The 26,926-nt window shown below is 43.8% G+C and overlaps 1 protein-coding gene across 3 annotated transcripts in view; it reads left to right on the top strand.

Annotated features, from left to right (window-relative positions):
- The first annotated feature begins 3,182 nt into the window (after positions 1 to 3,182).
- The window catches only part of ITPK1 (inositol-tetrakisphosphate 1-kinase), a 132,133-nt gene continuing 108,389 nt past the window's right edge, over positions 3,183 to 26,926 (top strand). The window contains exons 1-2 of one of the 3 annotated variants that reach the window (XM_090141528.1): positions 3,183 to 3,334; positions 3,575 to 3,765. In XM_090141528.1, coding sequence (XP_089997654.1) covers positions 3,671 to 3,765 — 95 coding nt within the window. In that variant the 5' untranslated portion in view covers positions 3,183 to 3,334; positions 3,575 to 3,670. Of the gene's footprint in view, positions 3,335 to 3,574; positions 3,766 to 26,926 lie in introns of those variants that run through there. The other 2 variants (XM_031593067.2, XM_090141529.1) reach the window with 2 other exon arrangements.

The raw sequence follows: 26,926 nt of genomic DNA, 5'->3' as shown, positions 1-26,926 counted from the left end.
ATTTCATGCTCCCTCCTGCCTGCGGCCACATTCCAGCAGTGCCATGTTAGCACATGACCTGATCCAGCGGTGAAGACTGACTGGAGAAAGTGAAGGCCTGTCCTGGTAGGCTCAGCCCTTCCTCTTGACTGCCTGCAGCAGAGTTGCATCTGTCCTGGGGAAAACAATGGCTTTTAAAAGAGAATGTATATATAAATGTAACTACAGGCAGTTAAAATTATCTTCTTTCTAGCTATTGTCAAAGATCCTATCGTGACTTTTACCAGGTGATGAGAAAATTGCTCATAATCATTCGCTGAGGGAAATATATTTCAATAGCTAATGAAATGAATGGAGATGCCTCATCTTATTCCAAATTGAACTCCCATGGAATTTCAATATCTTGTACCATGTGGCAACTGAATCTGGGCCCCTGTGTTTGTTGGAAATAATAGGAGACAAGGTATGAGAGGTTCTACCTCAACAAGGTTAACAAACCTGCTTTGACCTGCAGCAGGAGTTGAGATGAAGAGGAAGATAGTTATGACTGCTGGAGGGCTTAAGATCTCAATCAGCCCTCACTCCTTTAATTAGCATGAAGCTGTTCAGGAGTTACAGCTCACAGCATTGGGCCATAGAAAGTCACAGGAATAATGAGCCTGCAACTGATCAGGAATTGGGTAAACACTACCCTGGGGCTTCGTGTGGTCACAGATTTGGCATTGCCTAACCTGGCTCTGCAGCATAAGCAGAAAATTATAATGTATTTGGCAACATCATGCAGCAAGATGCAATACAGTGTCTCACTAAGCTGAAACGTATTTCTCACATATGAGATCATTAAAGGGTTAAATTAAAAGAAAAACAAAACAAAAGCCTCTCTTAAAAGGAGGGGGTTTACAGTTCTCTTTCCTAGGATTGAATCTTGTCTGATATACATCATTCAGTTTTGCTTTAACTGGAGAAAAAAAGATTCCTCCTTTGTAGCACCTGTGTTTCATTGCTATAGGAGCCAGGAACGCTTAACATCTCTGAGAACCTTTTCCCCATTCCTGGGCAGAAGTTCATAAATCCTTCTGTCTCCATAAATTGTGCCTTCAATTGGTGTGAAATTAGGACATTCCTTAAAGAAAAAAACACTCAGAAAGAAATCTTTCAGAAAGAAGGCTTCAGTTGCGTCATGTAACAATATATCAATATTCCATCATGATATAAATATGAATTTTGAACTTAATATGCTAATGGAAATCATAATAAATAGTCTAAAAATAAGTCCAGTGAAATGATAGCTGAAATAAAACATGCCCAGACAAACTTAAACCAAACAACGAACAACCAAAAAGCAACAGGAAACTCAAGTTGTTTGGGGATTTTTACTGGATAGGGTTGGATTAGCCCTTGTATTTGGGCCTTTTTGAGTTACAAGTTTTTCTGAGCTTACCACGCTTCCTTGAAATGGATAAATGTCAGAGAAATGCTGTGCAGCAGAAACTGTGCTATCAACATACACGGACTTTTTCTAATTACATTAATTTATGAACAGTGCAAATGTGTGAATACGATTCAGATGAAAAACGCATTCTGAAAAATAAAGGTTATACCATATTAGTGGCAAATAATTTAAGATGATTACCTGAAAGAGGAAAATAAATATATTTATTCCTGAAAGCCACCACATTTGGACAGAAAGTATGTTTTCCAGAAACACTGCTACATGGGCAATTCCCCTTCCTGCCTACTTGCCAGTATACCTGGGGCTTGGGGTGACCTCGCTGTTAATGTAGGTCACTCTGAAAGTAATGCTTCTTATTTATTTCCAAGGAAACTACAATGGATACAAAGAGCACAAGAACACTAGATGACAGAGCAAATTCTCAGCTACAATACATTATTTTTCAGCATAGTCACCACCGCGAGCTATGCATTTTCACCAGCAATGAACAAGAACCTGCATGCTGTGTTCATTTGCAGCAGTGGAGGTGACCGACTGTCACCACTGCTGAAACGCATCACCCAGTGCTTCACTGCGCTTACGTGCACCGCCTGGTCTTTAGAAATGCTCTGCAAGCATCAATGCGTATCAGTGGATGCCATGGAGGAATTAAAGGACACGCCGTTGCTTCAGCCACATTTCCATGTCAGACACCATTCTGTCACACTGCCCCTCTGCTGCCATCTGTCTCACGGCAACAAAACGGAACGGAATATTGGTGGGAAGGTTCAGCCTCTACTGCCGTACCACCAACATCCACCTCTGACGTCGTGGGCCAACATAATAACATAGAAGGCATTACTTTCGGAGCAGCCATTGTAAATACTGAAAAGGAAAGCAAAGCGTTCTCCTTGGTTTCTCCCCCTTTCATATTTCCTAAGGCTTCCTCGGCTTCCTCCTTCACTGCTCTTAGCAGACCCTCGTGCCACCCTTCGGGCACTGCGCTGGGGTTACGGAGCCGCCCCGTGAGTCAGCGCAGCGCCGGGCACATCAGCCAGAGCTCTGCCCTGCGCCTCAGCTCGGGGCTGCCGGATGGCCGGGCCGTTGGGAGGGGATCGTTGTTACACCACAGAGGAAGAGGCGAAGCGACAGAGCCAGGAGCGAGCCTTGGGGCTGTGTGATTTATGCCGGAGGGAGACACAAAGATGGGAAAACGGTACGTGGGCGGCGAGACCCTCAGTAGCGCAGGCGGAGATGTTCTTCACCTGAGCCCAAGCCGAGGAGCTGCAGAGCCTGAAAAGGGAACGCCGGGAGATGCTGCCGGCTGCTCCCTTCGGCAGTAAAAAAGAAATAGCTGCTGTCGAAACTTATGTGTAAGTTCTTACAGACACTTCCAAGTGTCCTGGTTTTAACGGTGAAAACTTCTATTTACCGAAACATTGTTGTGTTTGGTTTTTTTTTTCTGCAAGAGACGTACACCTTTCTCCCAAACAAGCACTGCAGAAGCTTTAAGAGAACCCTCTTCCCCGGAACGCAACACCTCACGGCCTCCGCAGTCCGCGCTGCCGGACCCCCTCGCACGCGCCTCTGCCTGCCGCCGAACCGCCGCCGGGGCGCTCAGCAGGCGCATCCCGCGCGGGGCCGGGGAAGAGGCGCTGCGCCTTTACGGCGGCGGCGCGGCCCGCGCGGGAGGTGGAGGCAGAGCTGCGGGCGGGGCGGGCGCTGCGGGTGTGTCCTGCGCTCGCCCACCCCTGTGCCGTGGGCTGGGCGGGCGGGGAGGAGGGGACGGGCCGGAGGAGGAGGAGGAAGCGGAGGCGGCCGCGGATAGCGGGCAAATGGGTAGCTGAGCGGCTGCAGCAGTACCGCGCAGCAGCAGCAGCACCAGCAGCGGGAGCAGCCGGCGGCGGGTCCGTGCTGGCGGGGGTGCGCCGGGAGCGGGGCGCGGGCGCGGGCGCGGGCGCCGCCGGGCGCGCAGCGGGAGTGCGGACCGGGCTGGGGCTGCGGAGCTGGCAGCGGGCTGGGCTGGGGCTGGGGCTGCGGGCAGCGGCTCCCCGGGCAGCACCGCGCTGCGCCCCGTGAGGCCGGGCCTGCCGGGCTGCGGCCGGCTCAGCGCGGTGGGGATCGCCGTCTGATTTCTTTCCTTTTTATTTTTCATTTTTAAAGCCGTTGCTCCGTAGACGCCGAGCGCCAACTGCAGCCGGGCTGCCCCGGGCCGATCCGCCCCGCGAGCGGGCGCCCGCCGCCTCCCGGAGAGGCACCATGCAGACCTTCCTCAAGGGGAAGCGGGTGGGCTACTGGCTGAGCGAGAAGAAGATCAGGAAGCTCAATTTCCAGGCCTTCGCCGAGCTGTGCCGGTAAGGAGGCGGCCGTGGCCTGCGCGCGCCCCGGCGTTCCGTGCTCCGCGCGCGATCCCCGCAGCCCGGCGGGCGGGGCCGCTGCCCGCGCGAGGCTCGGCGGCCGTGCCGTGGGATCACCTGGGCGGCGGGCGGGGTGCGCCGCTCGGTTGGGCGCCCGCAGACCTCGCTGGGGCTCGAGGCTGACTGGGAATAACTTGCCTTCGTGTCGTGCTGAATTACGTAAAGTAGCGCGTCTGAACCCGAGAGGGGAGCCCGGACTCGGAGGAGGTGATAGAGCCGTGTCCGTGTTCTTTGCTCCCGGGGCGGTGTGATAGGTGCCATTAGGTGTTACCGGGATGGCTCAGAGCATTGTAAATGCCGTATATTGCGCAGTCAACTTTATTGTTTAATTGTAAATGTAAACTTTATGTAAGTCCAAGGTTTCGTGACACATTGTGTGAGGCTGAGTAACAGCTCTTTATTTCTTGCTGTTACCACTGTTTTATCTAGAATATGGAATAAACTTTGATAGTGTTTGAATTTCAAAAGTATTGTCATAATCACTGTTCCTATAGATTCTGCAAAGCGTGTTCAAGCCTTGCAGGATGCATTTTATGAAACTTCATGTATGCTTTATTGAAGTATGCCATGCTGAAACCAGCAATCCCAATGTACTGATAGCCCTGTTGGCAGCACTGGCTGTAAGGAGAAAGGAGGCAGAAAAAAAAAAAAAAAAAAAAAAAAACACCCTGAAAACTATTTGGAGAAAGCAGCAGAAGCCTTTACATCAGCTGGCGTTCCTGACGTTCTCTATCTGCTCTGTCAAACTTCAGCAGAACTACCAGCATCTTTTAAAGTACAGAAACAGCCACAGGCTCTGGTTTAATTTCTTATGAAATTTCGTGGGCTTCTCAAGCGAACTGCGTCCAGATGAATGATAAGTTTTGAGTCTGCATAAGAGATTTTTTTGTTTATTTCTTTTGTGTTGCTCAAAAAATACGCTTTAATAATTGTAAGGCAGATGTCATTTTTCAGAACTGATATTTGATGTAGTTTGGCTTTCAGGAACAGAAACTCAGAAGAATCTTAGGAAATGCATAACCACTTTCTCCTTGTAATTTGTTTTTCATTTCTGGTACCGTATGCTGTGCTTTATATTTAAGGATCTCCAGAGGTGACTTTCTGCGCTCTGCTGGTCTCGTTTCTCTCCTGATTGTGTTACCTGCCTCATTTTCACTACTTCAGAAGTGCCTTGCATTTGTCTTTCATAACACAGTACTCAAAGAGACTGTGTGTCTGTATATATTTATCATTTGTTCTAAATCCTGGTAGTGCTATGAAAATGGACCTTCAAGTTTTCTCTCTTGCTGCGCTTCCCTAATTTTGTAATGAAGATTAGGCTGCCTGCCTGCCTCCCTCTGTGCCAGTGAAGTTCGCTTTGAATAGCATTTGTAGAGGTTGGATAGATACATCCATTCAGTCATGCCTCAATTATTATTATTTTTTTTTAAACAATAGAGTTAGTCTATTTGTAGAAGTGAGGTTTAAACATCAGTGCTGCTGCTGGAGCCAGTTGCTCAGAAGTCTTGGACACTCTGTTTTCCATCCTGGTAATTTCTATTGATACTGGTGGTAGGCTACATTTGTTTAGGCAAAGACTTCAAGTATTTAATGCATAATATCTATTAGATTGCCTGTGTACTTCTATGATTTTGTTACTGCAGGAAAAGTAGTGCCAAGCTCAACATACATCTTAACAGGAATATTGTGCACGGTAGGAAATAAGGCGAGCATACTCATTCCTGCACAGTGATTCATGTGTTAGAGTGGACTATGTGTCTGTCTGTCTACTGTATGTATTTTATGGTGGCTGTTACTTGGAATTTATTTTCCTGTTGCCTAGGGATATACTTTCTGGATGACTAAAAAGTTCAGCTTTGTTTGTATGGCTTTGCAGCGAAGCTGTTCTGTAACCCAGGAAAGTAACAGAAGACGCCTAATGAACTCCTGAAGCGTGCTGGTTTTAGACCAGGAGTATTGTTTCGATAAGAAAAACTTTAAATTCTTTGCAGCCTGTCAGTGCAGCCAGTACCAGTGTAAGGCAATGGTCCCTGAGAGGGATCGGGGCATTTCAGAATCAGTTTGAGCCATCCTTTGGGAGATGGTCTAAGTGCTGAACTGCTTTCTTCAGAGTGGTTTCAGACTTCGTCTCCAGCAGCATTCCAGAGCTGAGATGTCACTGTTGTACTACTTGAAGTGAGATGAGAGAGTGAATGGGACAGCAGTCAGGTGCTGCTGTGGAGCACAGCCATCCGGTCTTCAGGCCTGCTCTCCCATAAATACTGTCCTTGTATTCTTATCCAGTATTGAGGTGCAGCTTTGGCTGAGTTTCAGTAAGTTTCCCTGGGAATTTTTTTCATTTGGATTCTTCCAAGATATTTTGTGGCTGTAGAAAGGATAGACACCTCCTTTATTTTTTTTTGAAAATTTTTGTTTGGAAAGACAAAGTTCTGATCATTCATGTGTCTGGATCAGCCCCTCTCCTGCCTGAACAGAGTTTCGTACTTTTGCTTAAGTCTTGCATTCACAAGACCTTGTATCAAAGACCTTCAAGTTCCCTTGCACTGTGGTCCCCTCACCGTGGCACAGTGCAGTCCTGCCTTCAGGGATCACAGCGGCTTCTCAGCTGTGGACCAAGGAGGTGAAAACAGTGGCTGTGTGTATCTACCTCCACATTCATAGCCCAGCAGTAGTTCCCAAATTAAGTTATGTCCCACTGCAATTCTGATGCTTCCATAGCCCCAGGGCTGTGCTCAGAGAGTGGCTGAAGGAAGGACGGAGCCCTTGCCTGTGGGAGGCCTGGTGGGGTCATGCCTTTGGTTCTGGTTTCTGCTTCCCACATCAGTTTTCGGTTCCACCTGCCAACTGCTTTCTGCATGTCCATGCAGAAAGGATCCCATGTTCCTTGGTACGCATTGGTGTGGTTTCAGCAGGGAGCAGTATGCCCCTGTTGGCCTTGTCAATATGAGGATGTTCCCCTGGGAGCTGCAGTATGAGACTGAGCTCCTGTGTGTGGAGAAGGGCACTTGGCGAGGGCTTCTTATTGCCTCGTTCAGTTTGTTACTCGGGAAGCTATTAAAGAAGCTGCTGCTGCTGCCAGGCTGACTTGTACTTTTCTGAGAGCTGTTGGGTCACCATGCCTTATATTGAGGTCAGTATCACCTGTGTGCTAGTGTATGTGCTGCAGCTGTATGGCCAGGGCCTGCTCTGGGAATGCAGTGTGTGCTTTCCTTGGGGTCATGGAGTCAGCTCCCTCAAGGTGTGGCTCAGATCCAGAGCTTTAGGTAACTGCTATTGGTAAAATACCAGTACCTATGGCCTGCTGAACATCTGCGATCCTGCTAAAAAGTCAGACAAGGTTTCTTGGGACTGCTAACTGATAAGTGAATAACCCTAATTTGTGCCTGTAAAATGTGCATAGATGTACTGCCATTCCTCTTTGGGTGTTGTGAGTAAGGAGTCTTGTGTTCGTGCAGTATACAGAAGGGCAATGGTAGTGGTACAGAAAACTGCCTCTATCAGCTCAAAAAATGAGTTGTGTGTGTTAGGCACCAGCTCAGATTAGTGAGGTGTGGCTGTTTACAAGTGGCTGTTGTCTCTCTAAAAGCCATTTCCTTGATGATAGTGTTCTGCATGTCATCAGTTAATATTGCTTTTTTAGAGAGCCATGAAGATGTGAGGCAATAAGGTTATGGTTATGTGAGTAAGTTACGATGATAAAAGGTGAAATACCCAAGAGGAAATAATTCAAAGTCATCCCATTATTCATAATCTGCTTCTCGTTTATATTGGATAAAAAAACATTCAATAGTGCAACTCATAAGTTCACATGGTAGTGTGGTAGTTTTTCTGTTTAGATACTGTGTCAGTTAATCTGTTTTATAGCATGCAGAAAATGTTGAGCAAAGGAATTGAAGAGTTGCCCGAGGTTGTAATTTGTCACAATACATCCTGCAGTTTGACAGACAGCAAAACTGTGCTTGTTCGTCTTAATGTCCACATAATTTATGGTCAGATTTTATTGCACTGTGTTTTTCCCACAAAAGATTGAAAGCCTGAGAGGAACAATTTCTCAGGGAATTCTAGAAATTCTGAGAAGCAAATTCTGCCCACCAAAGGAAGTAATGTAAGCAAAATAACACAGAATGCCTTATGGTGAAGATTTGTTGCCTTAGTCTTCAGTGAACAAGTCCAATTGTCGTCCTTCCTTGAGAAATTGTTCACCATTGCACATGAAAGTAAGGCTACAGATCTGTTTTAGGTGCTACCTACTGCTGAAATCTGCTCTGGAACTTGAGCGTGTGTTATTGAGCTACTGTCTGCATTAGTTCAGTGGTTCTTGGTTTTACACAAAGAAGTGTACTTCTCTTTGTGCATGTAACTCTTGTTAGAGCACGTGTCGCCTGTGCTGAAGGCCGTGTGGGTATGAAAAGTTGCTATGGTTTTTCTGGTTTTTATTTTGTCGTTGAGTTATATTGAAACTATTTTGATGCAGCTACCAGATCAATCTGCTGAGCCAGTGAATTTTCAAGCTGATGTATTTTTCATACCAAAACATTAGTGTGTCTAATTTAAGTTTTTGTGTGACTTGCTCTTGTTTAGTTAATCGGTGCCATAAGTGGGTAAGTGCTTCGATCAGTACTATAAGTATCTACGGTTCACTTTTTCTCCTTTAGACTCTGTGTTGTTGTCCTTTGTTTGCTGTGGTCTGTTCCCAAGAACCTAGACATGAGTTTTAAGATACATTTAAGAATAGTGCTGGTATGAAGACTTCGAATTTAATCTGTTTCTTTATCGGAGACCATGAAGTGTGTGTCTATATACCTACAAACGTATGTGTATATATGTGTTTTCTTCTCCCTGCCCCAGAAGACCTTAGGGGATTTTATGTAACCCCAGTTTGCCACAACCACCTAAATATAGCTTCTGTTGAATATCTGGCTTGTGCCAGTTAACTTTTACATTTTATGGTCTTTATGCTTTTAGGTCTGTGTGTGCATTGGTCAATAGCTCCCACTGTTAGTTGTGTTAGTCTGAAATACTGTATCGTGAGAAGTAACTGGGTAGAATGGATCAGAAATTGCCTTTGACATAAGCTCTAACAAAAATTGCAACTAATGAAATGATAGTAACGATAATGCCATGAAAATATGTTGAAGACAGTAGCAAAAAAAGTTCCAAATTTCTTAGAGGAAAATTTACTGTATTTCCTTCTTCTGGATGTAGATATGCCTACTTCACATCCCAGAAGCAGATGCATGTGTATTTTCTCGATCTTCAGGAGCAATGACTGACAGGCATCCTTCTCACAAAAGCATACTGCTTTATGTCTGTAAAACTGTTCCATGGGAACACGGAGCCTGGCCATGCAGCAGCTGAAGCAACTTTCATGGTGAGACTGTTCTGTGATCTAACAATCATTTACCTTGCATTAAGGAAGTCTGTGTCTTCCCTGCAGTACATCCCCATACCACCACCTGTTTGAGCTGATAGGCAGCAAGGAACAATACTAGCCTTGGTCAAGTGGCAGCTCTTTAGAGAAAGGTCTGGATTCTGCTGTTGATCGCAGACAACGCGAACTGACACTTGGCTAAAAAAAATAAAAAATGAAAGTCATGTTGGGGTACATAAGCTGTAACTTGGCCTGCCAGGCACGTGGCGTATCTACTCTGTGCGGTGCAGATAAGGCTGCTCCTTCACTCTGCTTTTGGTCGGGAGTGCTGTGTTTCAGGGACAAGGCAGGTCAGCTGGTGTGACCAAAGGAAAGCAGTGGGAAGCAGCAGAGGTCTTGAAAATAGTGTTATTCAACAAGAAGAGCTGGATAAATCTTTGAATGCTTTAAAAAGCTGTTGCAGGAAAAAAAAAAAGGAAAAAAAAAGTGGTTTTAAAGAGTAAAAGTAGATTGTCTAGATAGTGGAAGAATGTTAGGCAGACATGGCAGGAATGACATCAGGCTGTCATCCCATTTTAAGGCAGCGTTGCTGACCTCTCCTGATACAGTGCTGCTTTGTTCAATCTGTAATAATTCAGAAGGTGTCCAGGAAAGTTCTTTGTGTTCATTAAGTAGTCTGAAGTCCCTTAATACTTCAGGAGTCATGTCTTGGGATGTCTAGGCAGTCTAAACATGAGCAGCTTTTTCCAAGATGGGGACTCAATCTGCGAGGGCTTTCAGAGCTGCCTGCTGGAAGTGTTTGTTCTGCCTCAGTGTACTGCATTGGTGAAGCATCAATTGGCAGTGCCTTGTGATACTGGCCAGATAATGCGTTAATTATCTCAACATTTGACACCTTTTCTTGAGGTGACATTCCTGAATATGTTCCAAGGAAACAGGGCATGTGAAAGACACTAAAATGAGTGTGATAATAGATAACGTAAGCACCTGTGCTGGGCACGTCTCTGCTGTAGTGCTGCAAAACAAACACTCTCCTGTATGGTTATCTTTTTTTCTTTTTTTTTTCATTTTTGAATTCAGTGTTCAGTCCTTGAAACAATGGTTTGTTTTGTACTGATGGAATTTTGCTCTCTTCAGAAGAAGTTGTGCCCTTTATGTGATCATGGAGGAAACTGCTGATGTTTCCATGCTGTTTCAACACTGCACAAATACTAGCTAGCATTCTGTTCCCTCTGCAGACAGAAATCACCACTGGAGGACAGCTGCATGTTTTAAGAATGCCTTTCAGAATGATTGACTCTCATTTGAGGCAATCCTTTAGTTCCAAATAAAACTTCTATCGTTGTCCTTCTCTTTCTTCCTAACTAGAGTGCTTGGGCTGGCTATCTTACCTGAGGTGTGGTTGCCACTGCTAAAAATGGTCACGGGATTCCTAGGAAGCCTGTTCTTTCCTGTAGTCAGGTCGTAGTGGATGACTGTGAGCTTACTGAGGTTGCTGGAGGCTCCCAGGGACCTGCTCTGTCCAGAGGGAGAAGTTCATTTTTCTAGATCTAACTGTGCTTTTAGGAAAGCAATTAGCAGAGCCAGGCACTGGACTTGGAAGCAAATTCAGCTCATGTTGAGCTGTTTAATCTCATCCTCTCGGATGCTGGTTGGCAAAGGTTTATAATGCATCTTGCTTTGTTGTGTCACTCACTGCTGAGTCATGCTTGCTTACTTGGAAGAGCTTGATGTCTGTCCTTCCTCAAAAAGAACAGAATAATTTTCTTCATCACACTGCTCACAGGCTTTTCTTTTTTTTTTTTCTTCCTGCCAACAAGCCATTTTCAGCTTTTTTGCTCTGTAATGCCTCAGTTCTATGTATTCAGTCTGGGTCTCCGGGCATTGCCTCGTGAAACTGAATTCTTCAGGGTGCAGCAGATAAAATACTTGAAGGAGACATGTCAGTAGCAGAAGACAAAATGAAAAATCTTGAACTTTGAAGCTGGGATGCTCCTGGCAGTTTTTCTGAAGGCCCTTGTTTGCCCTGTCATACTGCATTTCTGCATGCTCTTTGATGGAATCTTTTCTCAAAACTGGTACTTGGAGAGTCCTGGCTTGCACTCTGTTTTAGCTATGAGCAACATTGTTCTCCTTTTCTTTGACTTCCTGTAATTTCTCCCCCCGATGTTAGGTATGGATAGTACATATGCAGGAGGAAATAGCTCAGAGGATTCTGTAGAAACAAGGTGTCCCAAGTTGTATGGTGTGGCGCTTAGTAAAGACTTTTGCTGCCTAGCCTTGATAAAGTTATCTGTGTGTTGGGGTAACTGGTTAATAGCTGATAGAACAAATGATGTCTGGGGTGATTAATGGTGCTGGAAGGAAGTGATATCATACAGGTCCATTTGCGATGTGCCACTCCTTCCCCATCTGTGCTGGCGTGGCCCTCCTTTCTCTCTGCCACTCCTAAATTACTTTGTGGTTACAAGAACTGAGGTAATGACTAGGCTTATTTTTATCTTGTCAGCTAAGCTTCATTACAAGGGCAGAAAGTGTCATCATTTCATAGAATGACTTTGGTTAGAAGGGACCTTAAAGCCCACCTACTTTCAGCTCTGTGCTGTGGGCTGGCTGCCACCCAGCAGACCAGGCTGCCCAGCACCTCATGCAACCTAGTCCTGAACACCTCCAGGGACTGGGCATCCACAGCTTCTCTGGGCAGCCTGTGCCAGCACCTTTCTGTCCTCTGAGTAAAATAAAATAAAAAAAAAAACTTCCTCCTAATATCCAATCTAAATCTATTCTATCAGTTTAAAGCTATTACTTCTTGTCCTGTCATTACATACCTTTATAAAGAAGTCCCTCTCTAGCTTTCCTCTAGGCCACTTTCATGAACTGGAAGCGCATGGAGGTCTCCTTGGAGCCTTCTCTTCTCCAGGCTGAACAAGGCCGTCTCACTCAGCTGGTCTTCGCAGGCGAGATGCTCCAGCCCTCTGACCATCTTCGTGCCCTCCTCTGGACCACTCCAACAGCTCCACATCCTTCTTGTGCTGGGGGCCCCAGGCCTGGATGGAGAACTGTAGGAGGGGCCTCACAAGGGCAGAGCAGAAGGGGCCAATCCTCTCCCTCTCCCTGCAGCCACTTGGACTTCTGGGCTGCAAGCACACACTGCTGGCACATGTTATTTTCTTGGTAACCAACATCCCAAAGTCCTTCTCCTCAGGGCTGCTCTCAATCCACTCATCACTCAGCCTGTATTTGTGCTCAGGATGGCCTTGACCTTGTGCTTGGACTTGTACTTCATGAGATATAGGTGAGCTATGAAGCATTGTCTCTTTTAGCATTATACTGTATTCTAATGAGTCAAGTAGTGACCACCTAAATCCAATGGTATGTTAATTATTACACCTGTGTTGCAGTGAAAATCTTGTTACTTCCTTGTAGTTAAAAAAAAAAAAAAAATCAAACATACAACAGAACACTGCAAAAATTAAATACAAATAAGCGTTGGCTTTCTGCTCCATCTGCATTTTGCACAGCTGCACGTAGATAGGGCATTCAGGGCTGACCTCAGCTGTTCCATCGTGTGACAAATCCCCTCTCAGATGGAGGGCCCTGTCCCTCTGCCTGCCCTCACAGTGCCTGGCACCGCAGCCTGAAGCTCTGGGGTTAGCAGAGGGCAATAGTGTGGCACTCTGGTGTGGGCTGCTCCCTATGGCTGGGTGCACAGCAGGCAGACCTGCTGAGGAGGAGCATGAGGCCAACTGGGTGTGCAGCTGACCAGCCAGGCCAGAAGGATGGTCTGTAGCAGATACTGAGTCAGCACAAGGTGCTGAAAAAACGTGTGCATCTTCCCTGGTGGAGCCTCTTTCCATCTGCAGGTCACTGACTGGTCTGGAGGCCCTGGTGGTGGCAGCTGCATCCATGGTGTGAGGTTTAATAGCTACAGGTAGCCCTGTCCTATGGAAACCTTCAACTGTGTCTCTTGATCTCACTTTCATTTCTGGTATCATAGGATCATTAAGTAAATTTTCAGCATGCATTGGCTATGTTCTGTAGTTGCTGTACTAAACAAATACAAAATTGCTTTTTTTTCCTCCTTTTTTTTTAATCCTGTAAAGGAATCGATGTTACGTATTTTTAAGCATATATATATATGTATGTGTGTGTATGTATATATATATATATATATATATATATATATATATATATATATACACACACACACGTGTTTATTTTATTAAAACATCTTATTAAGAAAATGATTATTTTAGTCAAAGAGCTGTAAGAAGCTCAGAAGTCAAAAATTATTCCCCAAAGAGAAATAACTTCCCTTTTAAAAATAACAAAGCTTGAACAAGAGTGGGAGGAGGAGCTAGAAGCTGGGCACAGCCTTGGGGCTTTATGTAGTGCGTGCTGTGAGTTACAGCTCTCATGGCAGAGAGTTTGGTGGAAACTAACAACCCCTTGCAGTTAAAAGAAAAGTGTCCACATGTGCTGCCTGACCAGGTTGCATGGAAAGGTTCCATGGGAACACTCAGAAAGATGGTGTGTTATTTAGTGTGGAAACAGCCCCACTTGCGTGCCAATAATGTGCCATCTTGTGATGTTTCCATTGCGTGTGACTTTGTCACTGGTGTACTGTGAGACATGGTCAGGGTGAACCACGTCATCAGGGACCCTCTGTTGTGACAGAGCTGTATGAAACCTGGCATTTAGTTGTGCTTGCTTGTTGGATGGTAGGAAGAGGAGGACAGAGGGAGCTTGTTCTGAGGCTGCCTGTGGTGCTGCTCTTGTATTGCAAACAAAGAGGGAGTTTAATTCACAGGAGCTGTCAATCTGGTAGTTTTCAAGTGCTGAAAGAAAACTCCTTTAAAAGGGTCCATAAGTGTATGGGAGGGAGGAAAGCAAAAAAGAAACTAAGAAAGTCTGCTATTTTAATGAAAGAATGGTAGCCAAAAAAACTCCAATAGTACTTGTAGTTGTTGACCTGCACTGTATCTGTCAAGGGAGGGGAGAAGTATTATTGCCAGCACGCAAGGTGGGAGCATCGTGTGCTGTGCAAAGAGTATGTGGTGGAAAACTATAAAACAGAGCAGCACCCTTTGTCACTCACGAAGTTTTCTTATTCCCAACTTCTGCTACCTTTAAAGTTGGTGGAGAGACAGAGTCCTTTGTTTCACCTTTAGCTGTTCCTGGTTGCATGGCCTACAAGGTAGGAGCTGAGGCTGCTGGAGGAAAACAGACGTGTTTGCAGGTGCATAGGTACTGGGTGGGGTTGTATTCTGATGTTAGAGTTCGACTTCTTGGTGTTACTTTTCCTTCTATTCCAAGGAATGGATCGAAGTGTATGTTGCAGCGAGTTTTGAAGAGAGTAGGTTTTTAAATATTTTTCTTGGCCTCTGTAGGACCAAAAATCTTGCATGCTTTGAAGCATAGAAAGTACAGACTTGTTCATAGTTAGAAGGCTCTGTTTTCTTTTCCTTTCTTTTTCTGGTACTGTTGTAGGCCCTTGGTTCTCAGAAGTGGAGAGAATTTGTTCTTTAAATTTTGTTTTATTTTCAGTTGAGTAGAGACTGAATTTTTGGTCACAGACTTATCACCAAGCTTGAATTGGTTTTTGTGGCTAACTGTGTTTCAAGAGCTCTAGCTAGTTCACCTTCTGATTCCTGTGGTAATGCAGTGTGATCATAGCTCTGCTCTTCGTGTGTGCTCTGAGACAGTGATCTTCCACACTTTGTTGCTTCTAAGCAATGGACCACTTGCTTGCAAATGGCACTTCACCTCAAGATGGCGGTGAATCAGGATTTCCCTTTATGCATTAGTAACACTGAATCTTACTGTTGTCTGGTCAGCTGCTGTGCTTTAATTGTGAAAGTTTTTGAGGTACTGGTGGGATGTAATTGCTTCTGTGAGTCGGCTGAGAGTCTGCTCTTGGAAGCCTAAACTGATGCTGGAAGGAGCCAGAAGTGGTTGAATGGAAGAACAGAAGGCTGTTTGGGGAGTTTGTCTCTTTCCCTGAACTAAAATAAACTTGGATGCATAGTACAGAACTTTGGGGTGCAGCTATCACTTCCACATGTACTGTGCAAACCACCAGCTTTTCTATAGTGAAACCTTTTTTCTCATTTTTGCACTGTTGTGCTACTGTGCTGGGCAGTTTCCTGACTGTGCATCTTAGCTCACGATAGGTATTATCTAGGAGGGGGCTGGCACAGTTTGTTTGTACTGTGATATAATCTCTTTGTTTTGAGTAATCTGTTAATATGTAATGCTTAATCCCATTCCTTTTTGTCAGCTTTTTCCTCAAGTATTGTCACAACAATGATAATAGACCTGTAGCTCTAATTGCAAGAGGTAACTAAAAAAACCCAGTGTTTTGGGATGTTTCTTTTGTGTCTCTGGCAATAAAGCAGGGAAGCTCTGGCCATATTAAAGGCAGGAGCCTGGGCAGGTTGGACATGAGTTTGATGGTGTTTGGCTGTTTGTATGTTAACAGAAAGTTTCTGTGATTCTCCCTTGCTCCTTGAGTTTCTCATATTTTCCTTTGCAGAAAAAGAAGTCTGCAGAACCAGACAGCAAAGCTTTCTTCTAAAATAGATAAATAAAAATTGTTTCTAATCCACTGAACATGGGTAGGGCATTTGCTATACTTGACACGTATTTTTAAAATGTTTTTCCTTTCTTTGTCTATCAGCTTTTGTACCAGTGGTCTGTGGAAAAGTATACTTGATCCCTGCCCCCTACTCCAAATTACAGAATTGCCATCAGCAGACTTAATTAAAATTCTTATTTAGGCTGATATGCCCAAAAGCTCCTATTCCAGTTCTCCTGATCCCAGTGAGAACTGAAGGTATTTGCAAACCTTGGCCTAATCCAGCATCCTCTGAAACTGTTGGAAATCTCAGTAGTTGAATTCCCTCGGGACCAAATAAACCTGCTGTTTCAGTTTTCTTTTAAATGGAAAAGTGGGGAGTTGGGGACTGAAATTGAACCTGTGCCACTGTGAAGAATTTCAGTGTGAAACCTGCAGTCGACAGCATGTGGACCTCTGCTGGTTTGTTCTTCCTTTGTTGCAGAAGCAGTACTGAGAGCGAGTGCTTAAGGGGTGTAAGTAATGACTTGGTAACAGTGACTGATAACCAATAATCAAAATTGGGTAGGTAACAATAAAAAATACTACTGTAGAGCTATTGGAAGTGTTTTGAATGCCTCCTTGACTCAGAAGCATCCGGTAGAATAATTTGAAATGTTTTTGTAGGACCTTTTCTTGTAGTGACTGATAAGTGGGTGTGAAAGCTCCCTGTAAGAATAGACTTTTATCACACTTGTTGCTGATGGTATAGTGAAAGGTTAACACAAACTGTGTATTTGTGGAAAGTGCATGAAGTCCTTGTAAAATCTCCTTTTTCCATCTCATCTCCCTCTAAATCAAAGTAGATTCCCAGTTTCTGGAAACTAATTCAAACAAGATGGAGCAGACTAGCGGCACTGCTAACATCACAGTGAAGAAAGGTTTGGGCTGGAGAATATTTTTGGTAAATATTATTTACTCTTTAAAGAAGTAATGTTTGTGTTGGAGTGTTTTCAGCAGCCAGTTTGGCTTCAGGAAATAATTGTTGGAGCTGTCTTTAAGAAAACAGGGATGAGAGTTCCTCTTTGGTCCTTTTGGACCTCCTTTTGAAGAAATAAAAACTACTAAAGGGTTAACACCTCCACCCCATCTTCTGTATGTCTTCAAATGCAAAAATTCTTTCCCTGGCTTTTTTCCTTCCTCCCAACAACTTCAGGAAATTAAATTGTTTATTCAAACTGTCTCATGTCTGTGTTGGATGGCTACCTTAGCTCAGGAACTCGGAGACATTCCTGTGAGGCAAATCCCCAAAACCTGAGAGGTGGCTCTTTTCCTGCTGTACTGTAAATGTATGGTTTGACTGCCAGAGGGCTTTGAAACATGCCGCCCAGACAGCTTTGAAATATGAATGAAGTCTGACTTTACATAGATGAGATTGAAATAGGTTTAAATATTTGCTGCTGTCTTCCATGCATTCATTTGTACCTAGAATTGGAATGTGGGGGATATTGAGGATGTTTCCAAATCACAGAATTCACTCAAATCCAAGAGAAGTGAGAGAAAAGCCTCTTGAATTGAGCTTTGGTCTTGCAGTCATCATGGAGTTTATCTCTGAACTACACATAATTGCATCTCAGACTAGTACGTGAATTTCCCAATATTTACTTGAGGGGAGCTTATAAGGAGGATGGAAAATGTGCTTTCACTGTCAGACCATAGAAGAAGTCAAAGGGGAATAGTTTTAAACTAAAAGAGAGGAGATTTAAGATTAGCAGTTGGGGGGAAATTTTTCACTCGGAGGGCAGCAGGACACTGGCACAGCTGCCCTGAGAAGCTGTGGTGCCCCATGCCTGGAGGCACTCAAGGCTGGGTTGGATGGGGCCCTGGGCAGCCTGATTTCATGGGGAGCAGCCAAACCACAGCAGTGGGTAGTAACTGGGTAGGCTTTGATGTCCTTTCCAACCCAAGCCATTTTCCCTTGTTGGGATACCTAAGTTCCTAGAAGGTCTCCACAACCCTGTGAATGCAGCATGTGGCTGCTGTTTTCCAAGCATTCACCATGAAACACAGGAAAAAATGAAAGCTCTGAAAGCTATGAGTGATTGTGAGCCCAATACTAAATGTGCTCAAGCTAACAGGAGTTAATTTTCATGACAAAATGATTATCAAACACAGGAAGTTTGGAAAAAAACCTCTCTTAAAGTATGAGTCTTTAATATCACCTTATCTTAAAAAGGTGTTGTATAACTTATTCATCTTGCTGTGAACTGAAAAATTGCTTCTCAGAAGTGATTCATTTTCTTTCATATCTTCAGGGTGGTTTTTTGTGGCTAATTCTTCAGGAAGTTTTTTCTTCTTTGTATTTATTATACACAGTTTTACTTGAAATAAACATCTGAAAGACTGGAATGATTGTCTGGCTGAAGCTTGTATTGGATGTGGGTAGTAGCCTGGTTTTGTGTTTATTCTAAAATGAAAAGATGAAGTGCTTGGCAGCTTTTTTTTTCTAGAGGAACTACTGTACTGAGAAACTATTTTTTCCCCTCTAAATGAAGCTCAGAATCTCCTAGGAGATTTTAAGACTGCATATTTATTGTTTCAGAAATAGAATAATTTGCTACATCTTCAAAAGTGATGCCTGAGCAGTAAGATGGTGTCTCTGACAAGGGACTGGCAGGCAGCATCAGGAGTAGCTGAGGCTGAGCAGGAGCAGGCAGGTGGCAGGGACCTATGACAGTCCCAGCTGGATGCTCCCAGGTAGAAGCAAGGCAGGCTGTGCATTTGCTTTAGGTGTAGCTTAGTGTTTTCAGGTGGGCTAAGCTTTACATGTGTTATCTCATCTATAGGACTGAAACCAGTTTCCAGAGGGACAGATGTCTGCTTCAGAAAAGGACTCTGTAGCTTCTATTGTTTGGTGGTGTCAGTTCTTGGAAAATCTGTTAAGCTAGTTAGTCAAAAATACCTTAGAAAACCTTTCTGTGATATCATTACTGGGAAGTACCTGTCATCTGTGGCATGTTTATGTAAGGTGGTGTGTGGCAAGTGGAAGAGTCGATAGATATAATGCCACTGCTACTACGATCCTAATGTATGTGTGGGAGGAGCAGTTTCCTAGCAGGCTCTTTTCCAGGCAACTCTGGTTAATCTCTCTGTACAGGTATTACATGATTTGCAGTTATTTTGCTTTCATTGTCATGGAATCAACAACAGAGAAAGATTGCCCTTATCCCAAAGTAAAGCAGTACTGCACTGGCATGGCTCTGCTTGACTGGCTGTTCTGATAAGGAACTGCAGTGAGAGATGGCAAAAATCGGAGGATTTAGCATTTAGTTCTGCCTCATGGAAGTTGTTTGCTTCCCATGGAATCAAAGCCTGCAGTTTTAATCCTAAAGCTGCAGACCTGTGCCATACATCTCAGGATAGCAGCCTAAGGAAGAGCTTACACAGCAATTCTGCAAAATCCAAAATCGGAGTGAGAAACAGTAGCACTATGTGAAGTGTCTGCAAAACCATCATCCACAGCTTCTGTCACCCATGCTCTCCTAGCACGTTTACCATCAGTGCAGGGTCTGGTACTTGGCAGTGTGTGTCCAATTCCTGCTGCTAGAGAAGAGCTAGGGCAGTGGTATTTGGCTTGGTGCCATTAAGGCACAGCACGAGGAATGTATTGCTGCAGGTGGGTAAAGACACTAGATAATGCTCTGGGGAAATCCTAGTGCCCAGGCAGTGAAAGGGAAAAAAAAAAAAAAAAAAAAAAGAGGAAGAAGTGTGAATAAATTTGATCTATAATGTTGTGTTCTCTGTGTCGTTCTGTCTCTCGTGCAATGGTAGAGCTTAATGGCAAGTTAAGCACACTGGCTGTCTTCAGAAGCACCTGTGTGTAGTTTCTTGGGGGAGGGTGCAAGGCTGTGTGAGTTACAGCCATAGTTACAGTGAAATACTTTGCAGGCAAATGCTTGGAAAAAAATCTTTGTTTTTAACAATATCAAAGCCTTGGGTTTATTTTTGGGTTTTTTTGTTTGTTTTTTTAAGTAAGGTTTTATTCAGTCCTTCTCAGTCATAGCCTTAAATGGTCAAAAATACAGCTCTAGACTTTTCTTTCATTTCCTAATTGTTTGTGTACAGACCCTTTTTTTTTTTTCTTGGGGGAGAGAGAGAGAGAGAATTACTCACCGGAAAAAGTCGTCTTGAAAAATTTCAGTCATGATCTTCCTTCCTAGCATTTTTCTAAGGAGAGCATCACAGTGAAAAAACAGTGGGAGAAAATCACGAAAAAATAGCCTGTTATCTTTCCAGCATTAGCTCTGACTGAACATTCCCAAGAAAGAAAGAAAGTGATGTAAATGAAGCTGAACTGCACCCCTTCAAGCAGGATCTGTGGTTTAAAAGTGCTCAGGGGCACAGAACTGTTATTGTAAACATCCTGGAATTGGTAATTGGTATTATTGGTGTTATGCCTGACTTAAAGACAGGCTGTGCGTACAAAGCTGTCTTTAGACTTTCAGCACTTGGACAAAGTTTTTATTGGTTCCAGAAGTTTGCACACGGATGGTGTAAGAGAGGGTTCTGCTGCAGAGCTAAGGCCTCTTGTGCTGCTGTCAGGCTGCTGGTGAGCTGTGCCTTGGGGCTGTGGGTCTGGGCTCTGCAGCCCTGCAGGTCTGAGAGTTGTCTGGGGTGGGCTGGGGCTGCCTGGAGATCCGTGGGGCTGGGGTTTGGGCATGTGCAGATCAGCAGAGAAGACATCCTTTGCACAGCGTGCATGGTAATATCAGCTAGGATTCTGGGGAGGAAAAGTGTAGGTGACCATATTATTCTTGGAAAAGAAAAAGCTACTAAGCTGGCAAAGTTTTTGAGTTCTTCAGAAAATAATTAGGTGTATAGTCCGAATGACGACACTCATTTATGGTCCCTTTAGTGCCACTTTCTCAAGATCTTTAGTTACCTTTTTTTTTTTTTTTTTAAAACTGTCACGACTTCTTTTTTTTTTGAGGACTGAGAAGGTTTTGAAGAGGAACATTTCTATTGAAAGAGAATAGTTTCTGCTTTTTTAATAGTGCCTGTACACCTTGCAGCTTTCTGTGGCATCTTGGCATTGTGCTGGTTAAGCGCAAAGCCCTGCAGGTCCAAGGGGCAGAGAACATCAGCCCCACACCCGTGTGCTGTCAGCAAGCAAACTGAGTGTGTAAAGTCTGTACGTGATGCTGGGTGTGGAGCAACTTTGTCCTTGTGAAATGCAGCTGGCTGGAAGGCTGACATACAAGGAGCCATGATAGTGTGCTGGCTGGGAAAAAGGCTTCCTGGAGCAAAGCATCCTGCTGCTACAGGTAGATGTGCTGGTGGGCTATAAGAGCAGACACCCAAGTGGGGATTTTCTTTTGCCTTCACAAACAGGAATTCTTGAAAACACTCTGAGCAAATGATGTTTTTATTTTCTAAGAGATTGAGAGGTACATGTACTCATTTTTCTCTGTAGAGAAGTCCTAATCTTATTATGTGGCTCAGTTGTTCTCCTTAGCTGTTATTTGATATATCTGAAGTGAAAGCAAATGAGGTGAATGAAAATCACTTTGCTCAGTGGATGTAGTTCTTCAAGGACCTACCAAAGACATTTTCAACGTTGCCTTAAGATACTGTGTGATGTGAACTTTATTTTTCTATATAATGGTTCTTCAAGTCCTTGTACACATCTCAGAATTGCAGCAATTTGAAACCTTTCCACCAGTTCCTTTCTTCTGTGCTGACTGTGTCTCCAGTTAACCTGTGATGTACTTCTGGCAATCTCTGAGCTGGATCCCGTGTCAAACATCTAAGCCCTAACAAGAGAAGCTGGGCAGTTAGCTGTTTGTACATTATGATGATATGTAGAAACCAACCAGCAGGAGGGGAATCATTGTTTTCTCCCTGCCTTGTGTTGCACAGTCACCTCTTGTCTTGAAATCCCACCGTGTGGTATAGCATCATCTCTGGAGTTCCTTATCTTTCATGTCTACAAGCAAAAGAAGTGAGCAACAGAAAACGAATATGCTTGTCCAAGAGAAATTTGTTCTGCAATCCTATTTAATAAAAAATGTAATCAACATTTAATCAGACATTTAATCAGCAACTTGCATTTTTCCTTCTAATTAGTTGCTGCCTTTTGTTGGGATTGAAGAGTGAGTTTCAGGGCGGAGCTGGACAGAAATAACCCAGAGGAAAACAACTGGCTGTTCTGCACCTTTGTGTCTGCCTGTGCAGCTCCTGCTCAGAGGCTGCATCAGCTGTTGGTGTCTGCATCCTTAGCAGTGAGAAGGACAATGGTAATTTGGTGGATTAGAATAGAAATTGAAATCTATCTGTCTATATAGATTTAGATTCTTAAACTCATTGGCATGTTGTAATGGCACCAGCATTGCAATTGCAGGAAACCCAGCTAAATCCATAAAGGGAAACAAATGTGAAAGATGCCACTGAACTGCTGGCCTCAGGCTGTTCTTCTGAAAGAGAGAATGAGAATATGAGTAACTAAGCTCCTGCAGGGTTTTGCTTGTTGAGGCAGCTTCTGGAAAACCTGGGGAGGCCAAAGGCATTGCCTTATTCCCAGCTGTGCAGGGCTGCCAGCAGGGCCAAGTCTGGGCTGCAGTGAAGTCCAGCTGGAACAGGTAATAGCATTCTGGGGGTTGCATAGCAGATCCTGTGTGCCCTGGCTGAACATGGGAAAGTTGTAGTCTTGGAGCACTTCATCTGATGGAAACAATGGATTTGACAGCTGCTGTCTAGTTACCAAAAAACAAACAAACAAACAAAAAACCACTGGCAGGAATGATTAGAGTGCTGTATGTATGTGTTGTGCGGGAGAGATCAGCAGCAAGAAGTTCCATGGAGAGGGAGAGGTGTGGGGATGCATGGTATGAGCAGTGAGTGTGAGCCCAGGGCAGCGTGTTGAAGGTCACCTGCTGGGCACAGTGGTACTGGTAGAAGGGCTGAAGCTGGTTGGGAGGAATGGCTTGCTTCGGCAAGAAGAATGCTCTAAATTTCTTGTAAGCAAGCAGGATTACTGTTGAAGAACTTCCTTACTCTATAATGCATTTTTGCATTATGGGTGGATATGCATTTCGTCTAACAGCTTGGATTGCAAACAGGTAGTAGCTGTTCTTTGTGGCTGAAGCAAATGAGAAAATGGGTGTTCTGGCAGTACTGTGCGTATGCTGCTGCTCCAAGTGAGAAGTCTATGGACTGGAAGAAATAGGGAGAACTTTAATCTTACTGTAGCAACAAAGTTCATTGTAATCTAAAGCAGTTAAAATGTCTGGCAAAATAGATGCATATGCAGTATGCACACAGATGTGCATTTCTGAAGTGGTTTAGACACCGCGACGGAATTTTCTCCAGCTAGGGTGGAGATTTCTCAGAGATCCTGTTCTGTCTTTTTCAGGTGCAGAAACTATCTTGAGTGATGGAGACTTTGTCTTACTGTCTCATCTCTGCTCCACCCTCAAGTTTACTCTCTCTGACTTCAGCTGTTCTATACAGAAGGATCCTATATCCTTCACTGAACAAAGCTTTTGGTAAATTTCTATGAATCCTCCTGATTAGACTGCCTTGATACTTAAAGGTTGAGGGCAGTATGCTGTTCCATATGTTGAATTTCTTACTCCTCTCTACCAGGACTAGCAGAAAAGTATTTTTCCCTCCCAAGGGAAAAAACTATTTATTCCCACATCAGCCATTAGTAGTATTCTATATGCAGTATAATTAAAATAATTCCTTAACTATCTCTCAGTTTAGATTCTTTTTCCTTATGAGAAGAATCATGCTCAATAACTGCATGTTGCTCGCATTTCAATTTCCAGAATCATGTGTAATTTGTGTAGAGCACCAAGATAATTTTCTGCAGCGCTGTCAAATGCTCCATCCTCTTTCTTCTCAGGGAATTTGGCTGCATGTCAATAAACAGAATGTTTTGAAACAGTGTGGTCATCACTTGTTGGAAGCCAAGCTTTCGTTTTATTGCAAGCCTTCCTAATGAAGCTTCCAAATAAAGTAAAATCATTTCTTTGATCTATGTTGATGTAAACTGAAGCAGAGCAGTAAGTTGCAGGGGAAGGAAATTCCATTTATTGGTACTGGCATCTGAATATGTTGAAGTGGAGAAAAGCAATCCAGTTCACTTTTAATTTGTACCATGCGCTTTCTGCTGAACACCTTTTTTCTTCTCATAATGGGAACTAGACAGCGGGATTGCACTTTCTGCATTCCAGTTGGATTTCTGTCTGCTGATGACATGGTTCCTACAGTATTTGGAGAGTACGGGATGGGGGATGGTGCACAGCAAATAGGTGATCCCGAGTTTCATATAATACTGAACTGGTGGGACTCCTTTTTAGCCAGATACTAATTTTGGGCTTTAACAGTTCTCTTTAAAATAGTAGCTGCTTTCAAAAGTAGTCCAAACAGAAGGCTCAAGCATGAAATGCCTGTCAAAGGTAGCAAGCAAACCAGGAACTGAATGGATGAGTTATGTGAGTCTGAATGGGCGCTGAGCTGAGTGGAAGGACTTCTGGGGACGTTTTTTGCATTAATTATTTTCTGTAAGCCCTCTCCCTTGATATCCTGATGTTCATCAGGTTGGAAGCCAGTTTGGTAGCAGTGGCAGTAACTTCTGGGCGTAGAGTCCTCTTGTGAGTTGTGCCTGAGTCAATGCTTTTCTTTGGTTCCGTACGAGGAAGAAAATTTGTTCACTGTGTACGCAAACAGAGGTCACTTGGTAAACATAGGAGATGAGAAATCACAAGTATTCTCAAAGCTAATGGCACTTGAGGAAGATGTGATGTCTGAGTTGCAGTGTGCTAAAACATTGAGGCCATCCTTTGTGCAAAAACAGAAAGTTGCAATCAGGTTTCTGTGGTGAGCAGACATGCTAACTTAACTGTCTTGTTTGTACAATGTAGTTTTGCATGCAGGAATAAGCCCCAGGCACCTATATATCTTACTTGAAGCCTTGCTGGAAATGAGTAAACATTTTTGCATGGCAAGTTGCTGAGTTTAAATAAATTTCTAATTTCTGCCAAAAACACCCAGTCTCTTTCAGAGATCCAAGTGAAAAAAAGCTTGCATTACACATTTCTCATGTATGTCTCAGTGCACGTCCGGTCTCTGTAAAACTCCAAAAGGTTTATCCAGGGCTGTTTGCCAATGTCTTGGGAAGCTGCAGTGGAAGTTCAGCGTTGGGTTTCAGGGTTAATGGAATAAAAGCCGTTTCAGTATGAAAGCTTGCCTGGTAGAGACACACTCATCACTCAGCGCCCCGTGTTTGTAGCAGGGTTGGGATGCAGGGCCAGCAGGGCCTGGTCTTGCTGTCCGTGCTGGGCTGACTCTGTGTGGATAGCATGGGAAGCTGCTTGGAATGCAAGCTCCAGGCCCAAGGTTCTGGAAGGCTAACAGGCTGCTTTTGTTCGGGTAGGAGTTAGGAATCCAGATAAGACTTGTGGAAGTAAGCAGGCAGCAGTAGTATGCTGGAGAGGGGTGGGGAGCGGAACAGAAAGGGCAGTGTGGAAGCAGCCCCTTCTGGCTGATGTACAAGTCTGCTCTAAGTACCTTCTTTTTTACCTTGTTTTTTAAGACACTCGGCAGTTCTGTGCCTTGATTAGTGTGTGAGAATTCAGCAGACATTCTTGTATGGGGTTTTTTAGTTTGGTTTGCCACGTGTTACATGTTTTGTAGACAGGCATGGTAAGAAGGAGATTTTCACATCTCACACATGGATGCTCGTAATTCGGAGGATTATGGCAAATTTTCATCTTCAAGTGCTGCACTATTAGAAAAAGTGCTTCCAATTGATATTAATAGGCTGAGCATCAACTCTGTGGGAGAGCCATAAGCTCTCTGCAGACCTTTCAGGGGCTTGAGTGAAACATTGTGGTCATGAATGGGCTTTGCTGTCGGGGCTGATTGGTGTAACAGGAGTAGCTCTCTGGGCTGATGGAGTTGGATGCTTTTCAAATGCGCTGCCCAGGGGGATTCTGGTCTAGGTAAGACAAACTGTGGATAATGGTTCTACTAAATGAGTGTTCCTAATGCAGTTTGTTTTCCTGCCTGCGTTTGCCAGGTAGCTGTGTGCAGGCTCCGATGATAATGTTGTTAAAGATGAGTGCAGCAGATGCCTAGAACTGAGAGAAGTCCTGAGAAGGTCAGACTCTCAGAGGACAATTACCAGATGCTTTCAGAAAGTCTGCTTACTGCAGGGGAAAGACAGATGGGGGAGTCAAAATTGTTATGTGACCTTGGAAGACCGAGCCAGTTCACGTCTTGTCTTTCTTTCTCTTCTGTTCTCTTTCTCCTTCCAAAAAAAAAAAAAAAAAAAAAAAAAATTAGGCAGCTGCTGTCTGTTGCTATGCCCATTTTAAGTTAGCTGATCAGATGTGTTGCATTTCTTCAGTTTGATTTCCCTACCCAAAAAGAAGAAGCAGGCAATTGGAAGATTTGTAAATAAGGCACAACATCAATATATTTAATCTAAAGCTTTCTTTCCATGGGTAGATTTAATGAGATAGATAGTTGGGTATATTGATAGATGTAGATATATTTGCACTAAGAACTGTCTAAATGCATATCAGTCCAGATTCTTGTCTTGTCTCTTTAGCCTTTCTTGGTAGCTGATAACAGTGTGATATTTCTACTAATGGTGAACCAATGTTTCTGGTTTGACTAGGTTATCTGCAACTATAGGGAGTAACTGTTTTTGTTGCCTAAATCTGATTGATAGTTTTAAAGTTGAAAACTGTTAACAAAACAACTTTGTGGGTGTCTTCATGTATGTGTATTGTCCAAATGCAAGGAAGAATGCATGCTGTCTCTATTTAAACCTCATCTTGCCTTATAAAAGCCCCAGAAGCCTTGAGTGTATTTGTTAACCAAAACATGGAAGACAGCTGTTTTAATAAAGAGACGTTGACAGCTGCTAGAATTCTCAGAGAAAGCTGCTTATAAAATATGTATGCAGGTTTTACTAGCCTTGGTGTACATGAGTTAAAAATTAAAAACTATATTGAAAAGAAAGTAATCTTATGTTGCGTCACACTGAACAGTGAGGCAGAAGCCTTAAGGAAGGCCCAGAGTAAAAAAATAAAAATAAAAATGCTCATTTGCATCTGCTTTAGATCTTTTATTTTTGAGCTGCTGTCTGCCTAGATGGA

This window comes from Phasianus colchicus, chromosome 5, assembly GCF_987193195.1.
Source record: "Phasianus colchicus chromosome 5, bPhaCol1.hap1.1, whole genome shotgun sequence".
Classification (NCBI taxonomy): Eukaryota; Metazoa; Chordata; class Aves; order Galliformes; family Phasianidae; genus Phasianus; species Phasianus colchicus.
Note: the sequence above shows the minus strand (reverse complement) of the source record. Positions and strands in the feature narration are given on the sequence as shown.